General features: G+C 44.4%; 1 protein-coding gene across 1 annotated transcript in view; it reads right to left on the bottom strand.

Annotated features, from left to right (window-relative positions):
* man1a2 (mannosidase, alpha, class 1A, member 2) overlaps window positions 1–13885 on the bottom strand; it is a 168879-nt gene extending 154994 nt beyond the window's left edge. Inside the window, exon 1 of the mRNA XM_068040743.1 lies at window positions 13314–13885. Within this exon, the coding sequence (XP_067896844.1) occupies window positions 13314–13651 (338 nt within the window). The 5' untranslated portion in view covers window positions 13652–13885. The remainder of the gene's footprint in view (window positions 1–13313) is intronic.
* Between the last annotated feature and the right edge of the window lie 280 nt (window positions 13886–14165).

Below are 14165 nucleotides of genomic sequence, written 5' to 3'. Positions count from 1 at the left end.
GGGACAGGAGCAGACGGGATGGGAAAATATTTAATTGGGGGAGGGGGAATTACAATGCTATTAGGCAGGAACTGGGGAGCATAAATTGGGAACAGATGCTCTCAGGGAAATGCACGACAGAAATGTGGAGGTTGTTTAGGGAGCACTTGCTGCGACTGCTGGATAGGTTTGTCCCGATGAGGCAGGGAAGGGATGGTAGGGTGAAGGAACCTTGGATGACAAGAGATGTGCAACAGCTAGTCAAGAGGAAGAAGGAAGCTTACTTAAGGTTGAGGAAGCAAGGATCAGGCAGGGCTCTAGAGGGTTACAAGGTAGCCAGGAAGGAACTGAAGAATGGACTTAGGAGAGCTAGAAGGGGACATGAAAAAGTCTTGGCGGGTAGGATTAAGGAAAATCCCAAGGCGTTCTACACTTATGTGAGGAACAAGAGGGTGGCCAGAGTGAGGGTAGGGCCGATCAGGGATAGTGCAGGGAACTTGTGCCTGGAGTCAGAGGAGGTAGGGGAGGTCCTAAATGAATACTTTGCTTCAGTATTCACTAGTGAGGGGGACCTGGTCGTTTGTGAGGACAGCGTGGAACAGGCTGATATACTCGAACAGGTTGAGGTTAAGAGGGAGGATGTACTGGAAATTTTGAATGATATGAGGACAGATAAGTCCCCGGGGCCACACGGGATATACCCAAGGATATTACGGGAAGCGAGGGAAGAGATTGCTGCGCCTTTGGCGATGATCTTTGCGTCTTCACTGTCCACTGGAGTAGTACCGGATGATTGGAGGGTGGCAAATGTTGTTCCCTTGTTCAAGAAAGGGAATAGGGATAACCCTGGGAATTATAGACCAGTCAGTCTTACGTCGGTAGTGGGAAAATTATTGGAGAGGATTCGGAGAGACAGGATTTATGATTATTTGGAAAAGCATGGTTTGATTAGAGACAGTCAGCATGGCTTTGTGAGGGGCAGGTCATGCCTCACAAGCCTTATTGAATTCTTTGAAGATGTGACAAAACACATTGATGAAGGAAGAGCAGTGGATGTGGTATATATGGATTTTAGCAAGGCATTTGATAAGGTTCCCCATGGTAGGCTAATTCAGAAAGTAAGGAGGCATGGGATTCAGGGAAAGTTGGCTGTCTGGATACAAAATTGGCTGGCCCATAGAAGTCAGAGGGTGGTAGTAGATGGAAAGTATTCAGCATGGAGCTCAGTGACCAGTGGTGTTCCACAAGGATCTATTCTGGGACCTCTGCTCTTTGTGATTTTTATAAATGACTTGGATGAGGAAGTGGAAGGCTGGGTTAGCAAGTTTGCCGATGACACGAAGGCTGCTGGAGTTGTGGATAGTGTGGAAGGCTGTTGTAGGTTGCAACGGGACATTGACAGGATGCAGAGCTGGGCTGAGAAGTGGCAGATGGAGTTCAACCTGGAAAAGTGTGAAGTGATTCATTTTGGAAGGTCGAATTTGAATGTGGAATGCAGGCTTAAAGACAGGATTCTTGGTAGTGTGGAGGAACAGAGGGATCTTGGGGTCCATGTCCATAGATTGCTCAAAGTTGCCACCCAGGTTGATAGGGTTGTTAAGAAGGCGTATGGTGCGTTGGCTTTCATTAACAGGGGGATTGAGTTTAAGAGCCGCGAGGTTATGCTGCAGCTCTATAAGGCCCTGGTTCGACCACACTTGGAATATTGTGTTCAGTTCTGGTCGCCTCATTATAGGAAGGATGTGGAAGCTTTAGAGAGGGTGCAGAGGAGATTTACCAGGATGCTGCCTGGACTGGAGGGCATGTCCTACGAAGAAAGATTGAGGGAGCTAGGGCTTTTCTCATTGGAGCGAAGAAGGATGAGAGGTGACTTGATAGAGGTGTACAAGATGATGAGAGGCATAGATAGAGTGGATAGTCAGAGACTTTTTCCCAGGGTGGAAAGGGCTATCACCAGGGGGCATAATTTTAAGGTGATTGGAGGAAGGTTTCGGGGAGATGTCAAAGAACAGTACAGTACAGCACAGGAACAGGCCATTCGGCCCTCCAAGCCTGCGCCAATCTTGATGCCTGTCTAAACTAAAACCTTCTGCACTTCCGGGGCCCGTATCCCTCTATTCCCTTCCTATTCATATATTTGGCAAGATGCCTCTTAAACGTCGCTATCGTATCTGCTTCCACCACCTCCCCTGGCAGCAAGTTCCAGTCACTCACCATCCTCTGTGTAAAAGACTTGCCTCGCACATCCCCTCTAAACTTTGCCCCTCTCACCTTAAACCTATGTCCCCTAGTAACTGACTCTTCCACCCTGGGAAAAAGCTTCTGACTATCCACTCTGTCCATGCCGCTTATAACTTTGTAAACCTCTATCATGTCGCCCCTCCACCTCCGTCGTTCCAGTGAAAATAATCCGAGTTTTTCCAACCTCTCCTCATAGCTAATGCCCTCCAGACCAAGCAACATCCTGGTAAACCTCCTCTGTACCCTCTCCAAAGCCTCCACGTCCTTCTGGTAATGTGGCGACCAGAATTGCACGCAATATTCTAAACTAGATGTCAGAGGTGGGTTCTTTACACAGAGTGGTGGGTGCGTGGAATGCGCTGCCAGCGGTGGTGGTAGAAGCAGATACATTAGGGGCATTTAAGCAACTCTTAGATAGGTACATGGATGATAGTAAAATGAAGGGTAGGTAGTTAGTTTGATCTTAGAGTAGGTTAAAGGTTCGGCACAACATCATGGGCCGAAGGGTCTGTACTGTGCTGTACTGTTCTACGTTCAACACAACTTTATGAAAAGGCACAAAAACAAGAAATGCTGGAATCACTCAGCAGGTCTGGCAGCATCTGTGGAAAGAGAAGCAGAGTTAACGTTTCGGGTCAGTGACCCGAAGCAGTATTTTGCTTTTATTTTAGTGTTTAATTCACTGCCACTTCTCTTCCAGGAATGCCTACCTTGAAGAAGTTCTGCTCTTCTCACGTTAACTCTGCTTCTCTTTCCACAGATGCTGCCAGACCTGCTGAGTGATTCCAGCATTTCTTGTTTTTGTTTCAGATTTCCAGCATCCGCAGTATTTTGCTTTTATTTATGAAAAGGCAACTGTGTTTGACAAATCCATTAAGAGTTTTTTGACGGTGTAACTAGCAGGAAAGAAAAGGGGAAACCAGTGGATGTGCTATATTTTGATTTTCAGAAGGCATTTGATAAAGTGTCACACAAGGGCTCATGGGTTTGGGGGTAATATATTAGCATGGATTAAGGATTGGTTAATGGACAAAAAACAAAATTCATTTTCAGGATGGAAGGGTGTAACCAGTGGAGTGCCTCAATATGTGGATCAATGCTTGGGCCACAACTACTTAAAATTTATTTCAATGACTTAGAGGAGGGGACAGAGAGCATTACATCCAAGTTTGCTGATGATACAAAACTAGATGGGAACGTAAACTGTGAGGGGGATGAAGAGGCTGCAAAGGGATATAGAACGGTTAACTGATTGGCAAGAAGGAGGCAGATGGAGTACAATGTGAGGAAGTGTGAAACTACCCACTTTAGTAGGAAGAATGGAAGAGCACGTTTTTTTTTAATTATAGTAAATACTGGAATTAAAGTGATTTTGTTGTCCTTGCACGTGAATCACAGGCAATTTTTATTTTATTCGTTCAAGGGATGTGAACATCACTAGCAAATCCAGCATTTATTGCCCATCCCTTGCCCTTGAAAAGGTAGTGCGCCATTCTTCTTGAATCGCTACAGTCCATGTGGTGTAGGTACACCCACAGAACAGTTAAGGAGAGAGTTCCAGGATTTTGACCCAGTGACAGTGAAGGAGTGGCAATATAGGTCCAGGCCAGGATGGTGTGTGTATTGGAGGGGAACTTCTAGGTGGCGGTGTTCCCATGAGTCTGCTGCTCTTGTCCTTTGAGGTGGTGGAGGTCGCGGGTTTGGAAGGTACTGTGGAAGCAACCGTGACAAGTTGCTGCAGTGTATCTTGCAGATGGCACACACTGCAGCCAAGGTGTGCTGGTGGTAAAGGGAGTGAACATTTAAGATGGTGGATGGGCTGATCAAGTGGGCTGCTTTGTTCTGGATGGTGCTGAGCTTCTTGAGTGTTACTGGATCTGAACTCATCCAGGCAAGTGGAGAGTATTCCATCACATTCCTGACTTGTGCCTTGTCGATGGTGGACAAACTTTGGGGAGTCAGGAGATGGGTTACTCACCGCTGAGTTCCCAGCCTCAGACCTGCTATTATAGCCACAGTATTTATAGCTGGTCCAGTTAAGTTTCCAGTCAATGGTAACCTCCAGGATGTTGACGGTGGGGGATTCAGCAATGGCAATGCTGGTGAATGTCAAGGGGAAATGGGTGTATTCTTTCTTGGAGATGGTCATTCCCTGACTCCTGCGTGACACACGTTACTTGCCATTTATTAGCCCAAATCTGAATGTTGTCCTGGTCTTGCTGCATGTGAACACAGACTACTTCAGTATCTAAGGAGTTCTGAATGTTACTGAGCACTGTGCAAAAATCAACAAACATCCCCACTTCTGACCTTATATTGGAGGGAAGGTGACTGATGAAGCAGCTGAAGGTGGTTGGGCCCAGAACACAACTCTGAGGAACTCCTGCAGTGATTTCCTGGGGCTGAGATGACTGGCCTCCAACAACCACAACCCACAGTTAACATGCAGGTACAGCAAGCAATTAGGAAGGCAAATAGTATGTAAGCCTTTATTGCAAGGGGTTTGCAGTACAAGAGTAAGGAAGCATTGCTGCAATTATATAGGGCTTTGTTGAGACCACATTTGGAAGTACTGTGCACAGTTTACATCTCCTTACCAAAGGAAGGATATACTTGCCTTAGAGGGGATGCATGAAGGTTCACCAGTTTGCTTCCTGGAATGTGAGTGCTGAACTTAAGGAGAGAGAGAGAGTAGAATGGGCCTATATTCTGAGTTTAGATGAGCAAGAGGTGACCTTATTGAAACATTTAAATTTCCTTAATAAGGTAGATGCTGAGAGGCTCTTCCCCATAGTTAGAGAGTCTAGAGTTAGAAGTCATAGCCTCAGGCTAAGGGGTTGACCACTTAAAACTAAATTAAGAAATTTCTTCACTCAGCGGGCTGAGACTTTGGAATTCTCTACCCAAGAGGGCTATGCCGCCTCAGTTACTGAGTAGTTACAAGACGGAGGTTGAAACATATTTGGCCTCAAGGAATAGGGCAGGAAAGTGGATTTGATGTAAAACTTCAGCGATTATCTGATTGAATGGCAGAGCAGGCTCAAGGGGCTTTATGGCCTACTCCTGCTCTGAACCATAAAGGTGGACTGTAAAAGCTTCTTTAGGTATGTGAAAAAGGAAAAGATTAGCAAGGATGAATGTGGGTCAATTGCAGGCGGAGACAGGAGAGCTTCTGGTGGAGAATGAGGAAATGGCAGAGAGACTAAATTACTTTGTGTCTGTCTTCACAGAGGAAGACAGAGAAAATCTCCCAGAAATACTAGGGAACCAAGGGACTTGTAAAAATGAGGAACTGAAAGTAATTAGTATCAATAAAGAGGTAGTACTCAAAAAATTAATTGGACTGAAAGTTGATAAATCCCCTCGATCAGATGAGCTACATCCCACAGTATTGAAGGAGATGCTATGGAGATAGTGGATGCATTGGTGGTTATCTTTCAAAATTCTGTAGATTCTAGAAGGGTTCTTGCAGACTGGAAGGAGCAAATGTAACCCCACTATTTTTAAGGGGGGGGGAGTGAGAGAAAAATGGGGAACTACAGACCTGTTAGTTTGACGTCAGTAGTAGGGAAAATATTAGAATCCATTATAAAGGATGAGATAACTGGACATTTGGAAAATAATGATATGATTGGGCAGAGTCAACATGGATTGGTGAAGGGAAATCATGTTTGGCAAACATGGTGGAGTGTTTTTTGAGGATGTTACTCGTAGCATAGATAAAGGAGAACCAGTAGATGTGGTGTATTTGGATTTTCAGAAGGCTTTTGATAAGGTCCCACACAGGTTAGTAAACAAAATTAGAGCACATGGAATTGGGGATAATTTACTGCAGTGGATTGAGAATTGGTTAACAGACGGAAAGCAGAGAGCAGGAAGGGCAAGGCTGGCAAGTTTAGGGAACCTTGGTTGACGAGGGATATTGAGGGTCTGGTCAGGACAAAGAAGGAGGCATATGTCAGGTATAGGCAGCTGGGATCGAGCGAGTCCCTCAAGGAGTTTAGGGGATGTAGGACTACACTGAAGGAAATTAGGAGGGCAAAAAGGGGCCATGAGATTTCCCTGGCAGATAAGATAAAGGAGAATCCTAAAAGATTCTATAAGCATATTAAGAGTAAAAGGGTAGCTAGGGAGAGAGTAGGTCCCCTTAAGAATCAGTGTGGCAATCTATGTGAAATGGGCGAGGTCTTAAATGAATATTTCTCGTCCGTATTTACCGTGCAGAAGGTCATGGAAGCTAGTGAGTAAAACCGATATCCTGGAGCATATCAACATTACAAAGGAGGTGGTGTTGGAGGTTTTGAAGCGCATTAAGGTGGATAAATCCCCAGGGCCTGACCAGGTGTATCCTAGGATGCTCTGGGAAGCAAGGGAGGAGATTGCTGGGGCCCTGGCAGAGATTTTTGTATCATCGTTAGTCACGGGTGAGGTACTGGAAGACTGGAGGATAGCTAATGTTGTGCCTTTATTTAAGAAGGGCAGCAGGGATAAGCCAGGGAACTACAGGCTGGTGAGCCTTACATCAGTGGTGGGAAAGTTATTGGAAGGGATTCTGAGAGACAGGATTTATATGCATCTGGAAAGGGATGGTCTGATTAGGGATAGTCAGCATGGCTTTGTGCGTGGGAAATCATGTCTCACGAATTTGATTGAGTTTTTCGAGGAGGTGACCAAGAGGATTGACGAGGGCAGGGCAATGGACGTTGTCTACATGGACTTTAGCAAGGCCTTTGACAAGGTCCCGCATGGTAGGCTGGTCCAGAAGGTTCGAACACATGGGATCCACGGTGAGCTAGCAAATTGGATACAAAATTGGCTTGGTGATAGGAGGCAGAGGGTGATAGTGGAGGGTTGTTTTTCAGATTGGAGGCCGGTGACCAGTGGTGTGCCGCAGGGACGGGTGCTGGGCCCTCTGTTTTTTGTTATATATATTAATGACTTGGATGTGAATGTGGGGGGCATGATTAGTAAGTTTGCAGATGACACCAAAATTGGTGGTATAGTGGACAGTGAAGAAGGTTGTCTAAGGTTACAACAGGATATAGATCAACTGGGAAAGTGGGCAAGGGAGTGGCAAATGGAATTTAACGCGGCCAAGTGTGAAATGATGCATTTTGGGAAGTTCAACCAGGGCAGGACATATACAGTAAATGGCAGGGCCCTGGGGAGTGTTGTTGAGCAGAGAGACCTTGGGGTGCAAGTACATCGTTCCCTGAAAGTGGCAACACAGGTAAACAGGGTGGTGAAGGCGGCGTATGGCATGCTCGCCTTCATCAGCTGAGGCATTGAGTACAAGAGTTGGGACATCATGTTACAGTTGTACATAACGTTGGTTAGGCCACATTTGGAGTACTGTGTGCAGTTCTGGTCGTCGCACAACAGCAAGGATCTGATTAAGCTAGAGAGGGTGCAGAAAAGATTCACAAGGATGTTGCCTGGTTTGGAGGGCTTGAGTTATAAAGAGAGATTGGACAGGCTGGGTCTGTTTTCCCTGAAGCGAAGGAGGCTGAGAGGGGACATGATAGAGGTACATAAAATTATGAGAGGCAAAGATAGGGTAGATAGCCAGAGTCTGTTTCCCATGGTAGGGGTGACTAAAACTAGAGGGCATAGATTTAATGTGAGAGGGAGGTGGTTTAAAAGGGATCAAAGGGGCAAATTTTTCACACAAAGAATAGTGGGCATCTGGAATGAGCTGCCTGAGGAGGTGGCGAAAGCAGGAACAGTAGCGACATGTAAGAGGCATCTGGACAGGTACTTGAATGAGCAAGGCATAGAGGTATATGGAATTAATGCAGGCAGGTGGGATCAGTATAGATAGGCATTATGGTCGGCATGGACGTGGTGGGCCGAAGGGCTTGTTTCTATGCTGTACAACTCTATGACTCTATAAATGGATCATTTTCAGGATGGCAGGTGTACCGCAAGGATCAGTGCTGGGGCCACAGCTGTTGACAATCTATATAAATGATTTGGATATGGGGAACAATTGTAATATTTCCAAATTTGCTGATGACACAAAACTAGGTGGGAATTTAAGTTGTGAGGAGGATGCTAGGAGGCTTCAAGGGGATTTGGACAGGCTAAATGAATGGGGAAGAACATGGCAGGTCCAATACAATATGAATAAGTGTGAAGTGATCCACTTTGGTAGAAAAAACAGAAAGGCAGAGTATTTCTTAAATGGTGACAGGTTGGGATGTGTTGATGACCAAAGAGACCTGGGTGTCCTTGTTCATGAGTCACTAAAAGCTCATATGCAGATGCAGCAAGCAATTAAGAAGGCAAATGGCTATGTTGGCCTTTATTGCAAGGGGATGAGTAGAGGAGTAAAGACGTCTTGCCGTAATCGTATAAAGCCTTGGTGAGACCAAACCTGGAGTACTGTCTACAGTTTTGGTCTCCTTATTTAAGGAAGGATATACTTGCCATAGAGGGAGTGCAACGGAGGTTTACCAGACTAATCCCTGGGATGGCCGGCTTGTCTTATGAGGAGAGACTGTAGAACCTGGGCCTATATTCTCTCAAGTTAAGAATGAGAGGGGATCTCATTAAAAAACTTACAAAATTTCTTTTGACAGGGCGTGACAGGGCAGGTGTAAATAGGATGTTTCCTCTGACTGGCGAGTCCAGAACAAGGGGATACACTCTCAGAATAAGAGGTAGGCCATTTAAGACTGAGATGAGGGGGAACTTCTTTACTCAGAGGGTGGTGAATCTGTAGAATTCTCTGCCCCAGAGGGCTGTGGAAGCTCAATCATTGAGCATGTTCAAGACAGAAATCGAAAGATTTCAGGATACTAATGACTTCAAGGGATATGGGGTTAGTGGAGAGAAATGGCATAGAGATAGATGATCAGCCATGATCAGTCTGAATGGCAGAGGAGACGCAACGGGTCGAATGAACTACTCCTGCTCCTATTCCCTATGATCCCGTTTCTATGTTCTTATAATAAAATGCAAACAGGATTCAGTATTTTACAAGAAGTTGTATTTATATAGCACCTTTAACAAAATAAAATGCCCCAAAGTGCATCACAGGAGAGCTAGAAAGCAAAATTTGCCACTGAGCTCCATTAGGTGATGTCAGGGCAGATGACCAAAATCTTAGTCAAAGAACAGCAGAGTTTTGGAAGACCTCAACTATATAGAGGGTAGAATGTGGGAGGCCTGCCAGGAGTGCCTTGGAATAGTCAGGTGTAGAGGTAATAAAAGACGAAATGAGGGAATCAGCAAATGAGCTGAGGCTGGAGTGGAATCAGGAGATACTAAGGAGGTTGAAATAGGCAGTCCTAGGTGTGGCTATGTGGTTGGAAGCTAGCCTTGGGGTCAAATATGACACCAAGGTTGCAAACAGTCTGGTGCAGCCTCAGACAGATTTTATGGATAAAGGCACTGAATATAAAAATAGCAAAGGAAATTATATTGAATTTGTAAAAGACATTCATCAGACTAGAGATGAAGTATTGTGCTCAGTTCTTTGTATCCATCATTGAAATTTAGGGGCCACAGAAAGTATGCAGTGAACATTCATTAGAATTATACCGGGAATGAAAAATTATAACAGTTAGCTCGGTTTCACTCAGTGCCATACTTTTTGGACTCAAAATTGTGATTTTGATGGACGATGCAGCAGTTGCAAACATAATTTAGGCATAAACTTCAGTGCAGTACTGTTAAGGTCAGAGTTCTATTTTTAAGATAACATACTGAACTGAGGTCTATCTGCCTACAGATAGGCATGAAAAACTCCGATGTCTTGTTTTTTGAAGTGAGAGTCCTTCCAGTATCCTGATAAACATTCATCCTTCAACCAACACCATCAAAACTGATCAACCAGCCAACCATCGCATTGCTATCTGTGGAACTTTGCTGTATGCATACTGTCACTGTATTTTCCTACAAAAACCAACAGGGACTACACTTGAAAATATAATGAAGTGATTATGAACCACTTTGGAACAACCTGAAGCTGTAAAAGGCACTGTATAAATATGAATCTTGAACATTATGAGAAAGTAATGAAAAAATCATAATATTGTTAACGAAACAGAAAAGTTTTTTTAAAAATCAAATAAAAAGTGTTGTAGATTATGAAAGGCATTGAGAAGGTAAAACAGTGGAAGATGGTTGGTGAATTCATAATGAGAGGCTGCATTTTTAGGATTATTGCATGACTGAATGGAGAAGTTTTTACATCTGATTATTAGAATATGCAATGCTTCAGTAAAAATGACTAGTGAGGCAGAGAATATACCATTTTAAATAAAATTGGATAAGTATTTGAAAAGGAAAAATAAAATGGGATATGGGATATTTCCAATTGAAGAGCTAACATCAGCACAGGTTCAATGAGGTGAAATGCCTCCTTTTGTGCTATTTTAGATACCAGTTACAAGTGATGAATCATTAAAAGTAACTGTTAGAAGTAATTCCCTTAACTTTGGTCAGAAGAATAGAAGACAAATTATCTAAATGGAGAGAAACTTCAGAGTGCTTCGGTGCAGAGGGATCTGGGTGTCCTCGTGCATGATTTGCTGAAAACTAGTATGAAGGTACAGCAACTAATAAGGAGGCAAATGGAATTGTGGCATTTATTGCTAAAGGAATAGAGTATAAAAGTAGGGAAGTGTTGCTGTAACTGTACAAGGCATTAGTGAGACCACACCTGGAGTACTGCATACAGTTTTGGTCCCCTGACTTGAAAAAGGATGTAGTTGCATTGGAGGCAGTTCAGAGGAGGTTCACTAGATTGATTCCAGAGATTGAGCAGTTTAGGTTTCTACTCTCTGGAGTTTAGAAGAATGAGAGGAGATCTAATTGAGGTATATAAGATGATTAAGGGGATTGACAAAGTAGACGGAAAGAGGATGTTTCCTCTGGTGGGGCAATCTAGAATGAGAGTTCTATAGTTTTAGGATAAGGGGTAGCTGATTTACAACAGAGATGAGGAGAAATTACTTCTCTCCAAGGATCGTGAGTCTGTGGAATTCCCTACCCGAGTGTGGTGGATGCCGGGACATTGAGTAAATTTGAGGAGATAGACAGATTTTTAATCAGTAATGGGTTGAAGGGTTATGGAGAATGGGCAGGAAAGTGGAGTTGAGGCCGAGATGAGATCAGCCATGATCGTATTGAATGGCGGAGCAGGCTCGAGGGGCTGAATTGCCTACTCCTAGTTCTTATGTACTGCTTAAATAAATTTGCCATTATGACAGGAATAGCACCATATATTTGAATAATAAGAAATAATGCTATGGATTGGGAAAGCAGGTTCATTTTCACATTCCACTCAACACTCTGTGCAGTGCGGCTTAGAGAAGCACTGACTAGAAGGCCAGTTGTCTTTATGCAGATGAGGAACCAGAAAATCCATAGGAAGGACCTCACTGCCACTGTTACATAATTCATGACAAATGACTCCCCCTCCGTGTCCAACACTGGTAGTTAGAACTAGCCACTTTCATGCTCAGCAGCTCAGAATGCCCTATGACAAGGAAGAAGACAGGGGGAGGAAATCAAAGGTTGCATAAAGTAAATTTTTCACTAATGCACCAAAATTTAAAAAGCTTAATAGAAAGACTGATTCTGGAAAAGGCCTTGAAAGAGTACAAATGCCATAACAAAATAATGAGGGAAACAGAATAGAAGTAAACAGTAAAATGATGACATTTTCTTGTGATTGCTCTCAAAACCAAATATTCCAATTACTAAAACAAAACTATAAAATAAATCCTTAAAATGTGGTACAAAGTGGCCAGTGACAATATCTTATAAACTGTCAACAACTTTGGGGAAAATGTTAAGAATGATATTTAGGATCAGTACAAGTGACAATTTTAAATCTATGACTCTCTTCTCATACAGCATAAATCTGTTGCTTACATTGTTCTATGTAACTGTGATAATTTTAGTCGAATTGTTCTGATGAGTGCAAGATAAAAAGCTTCGACAAAATGTCTCTGTTTTCAGCAATACTCAAGTTCTGTACTACCAAACGACTATTTACTAACAAAATATTAAAAGCAGACAGTTACTGACAGCATGAGTCAACTTGCAGGAATTCTATTGGGATACTAACAGACAAAACTTAAATCAGTAAATCACAATTTTACAGCAACACATATGTAAAAACTGACCAGCTAAGAACTAAACAGCCTTATCCCAGAAAAGTAGAAGTTAGCAACTTTTAAGTACTAGTGACCAGTTAGAATGGATACAGATAATTGGACCATCTTTGCGGGTAACAAACTATTATCACAATTACATAGAATTTACAGCACAGAAACAGGCTATTCGATCTTATGCCGATGTTCCATACCAGCTTCCTATTATTTATTTCATCTTACCCTATCAACATATTCTTCTATTCCTTTCTGCCTCGTGTACTTGTATAGCTTCCCCTTAAATGCATCAAAATAGTAACCCTATATCAATGCGGCATCTTCCAACCTAGTTTTAAAATGTTTTGTTTACATTATTGTCATTAAACTGGGTGAAAGAACTTGATGATGATGTGAATCCCTGATAACTACTAGGGAAAAAGCAAAGATTACAGTATTACTTTCCCTGTAACAATATCCCAGGCCCGGCAAATGTCACTCATTAGAGGCGAGATTCGGGTTTGAAAACGTAACCTTTCCCGATGAATCTGCAAACTAGCTCACTTATCGACCCTAAAGCTCATTCTTAACGTTTCTCCCATAACTGATGAAAGCCCGAAGCAACCTGGACAAGACCTAAAGGGTTCAATCGTGTGTGCGTGGTATTTCTGTAATGCTATCAAGCCTACATTAACTGGCTCGATAACAAGCTGAATAATCGGCGTTGCCTTTTACTTAAAATCATTTCAACTTTTCCGAAGAGGAAAAAGAATCTACGCATCTTTCGCTCCTGGCCACTCTAAAGCTGCAGTTCGCCCCCCACCCACTCACTCCCCCACTACTACTTTGTTTTTGGCTCTCTGTACAAAATAAAACAATTACTCGGGCACCGGGTTTGTAAATGGAACAAATCTGTTTTCCAACCAAATCTAACTGAGTGGAACTCGGGTGAAGATGGGACAGTTGCTGTTTCCCCACCAGCCCCAGTACCTGTGTCGGTGCTGATGCTCCTCCCCGCCTCCATGCACCATAACTCCGCCGCCGCGTGGCCCGGCACTGCCGTCCCGTCCCGCCGGCCTGCCCCGCTCGACATGGGGGATGAGGACGTCCTGCAGCCCCAAGTCGAAGCGCCTGTGCTTGGAGGAGTCGGGCAAAAAGAAGATGGCCCCGAAACAGAGGGTAATGAAGGCGCTGAGGATGAGCAGGAGGATGAATTTCTCCGACAGCCGCAGGGTGGCTCTGTGATGCGGGTAGAAGGAGACGGGCGAGCTCGGGTTCAGAGACGCCAAGCGACGGCTCGACACCGGCAGCAGCGCCGGGCTCGACATCCTGCAGCAACCGCGAAGACCAGCTGCCAAACAAGGAGCCTGCCCTCGGTATTTGATATCGCACCAACTGCACCGTTAGATATCTCCCCGTCGCGGGTAGCCCGGAAACCGCCGGGCCACCAACATCCGTCCGGTCAGGTCCAATCCCGCACACCCCACAGCCTCCAACCGTCAACGTCCCTCACCGCTCGCCGGGAGCTCAGGTACAGCGGCACTGCGCATGCGCCGCCCCACAGCAGGCGTGGGGGAGGGGGTGATCCAGCCCAGCCTTGCCCCGCCCCCTCCTGGGGTCTGCCTCTGCGCATGCCAGGCAGCGCGCTCTTTTTCCCCCACCCCATCACCCCTGTCATCTAGGTCCAGCTCAGCATTGTTTTAAGATACTTCCAGCTTTGCATCAAATTCAGACTTGCACCTTTCATAGCATTGCAAGACCGCTGACTGAGTACGGAACAGCAGAAACATACTGTCATATGTCGGTAGAGGCAGACGTGCCGAGTATATTTAAATGGCAAGT

The sequence above is a fragment of the Heterodontus francisci genome, chromosome 10 (assembly GCF_036365525.1).
Source record: "Heterodontus francisci isolate sHetFra1 chromosome 10, sHetFra1.hap1, whole genome shotgun sequence".
NCBI lineage: Eukaryota > Metazoa > Chordata > Chondrichthyes > Heterodontiformes > Heterodontidae > Heterodontus > Heterodontus francisci.
Note: the sequence above shows the minus strand (reverse complement) of the source record. Positions and strands in the feature narration are given on the sequence as shown.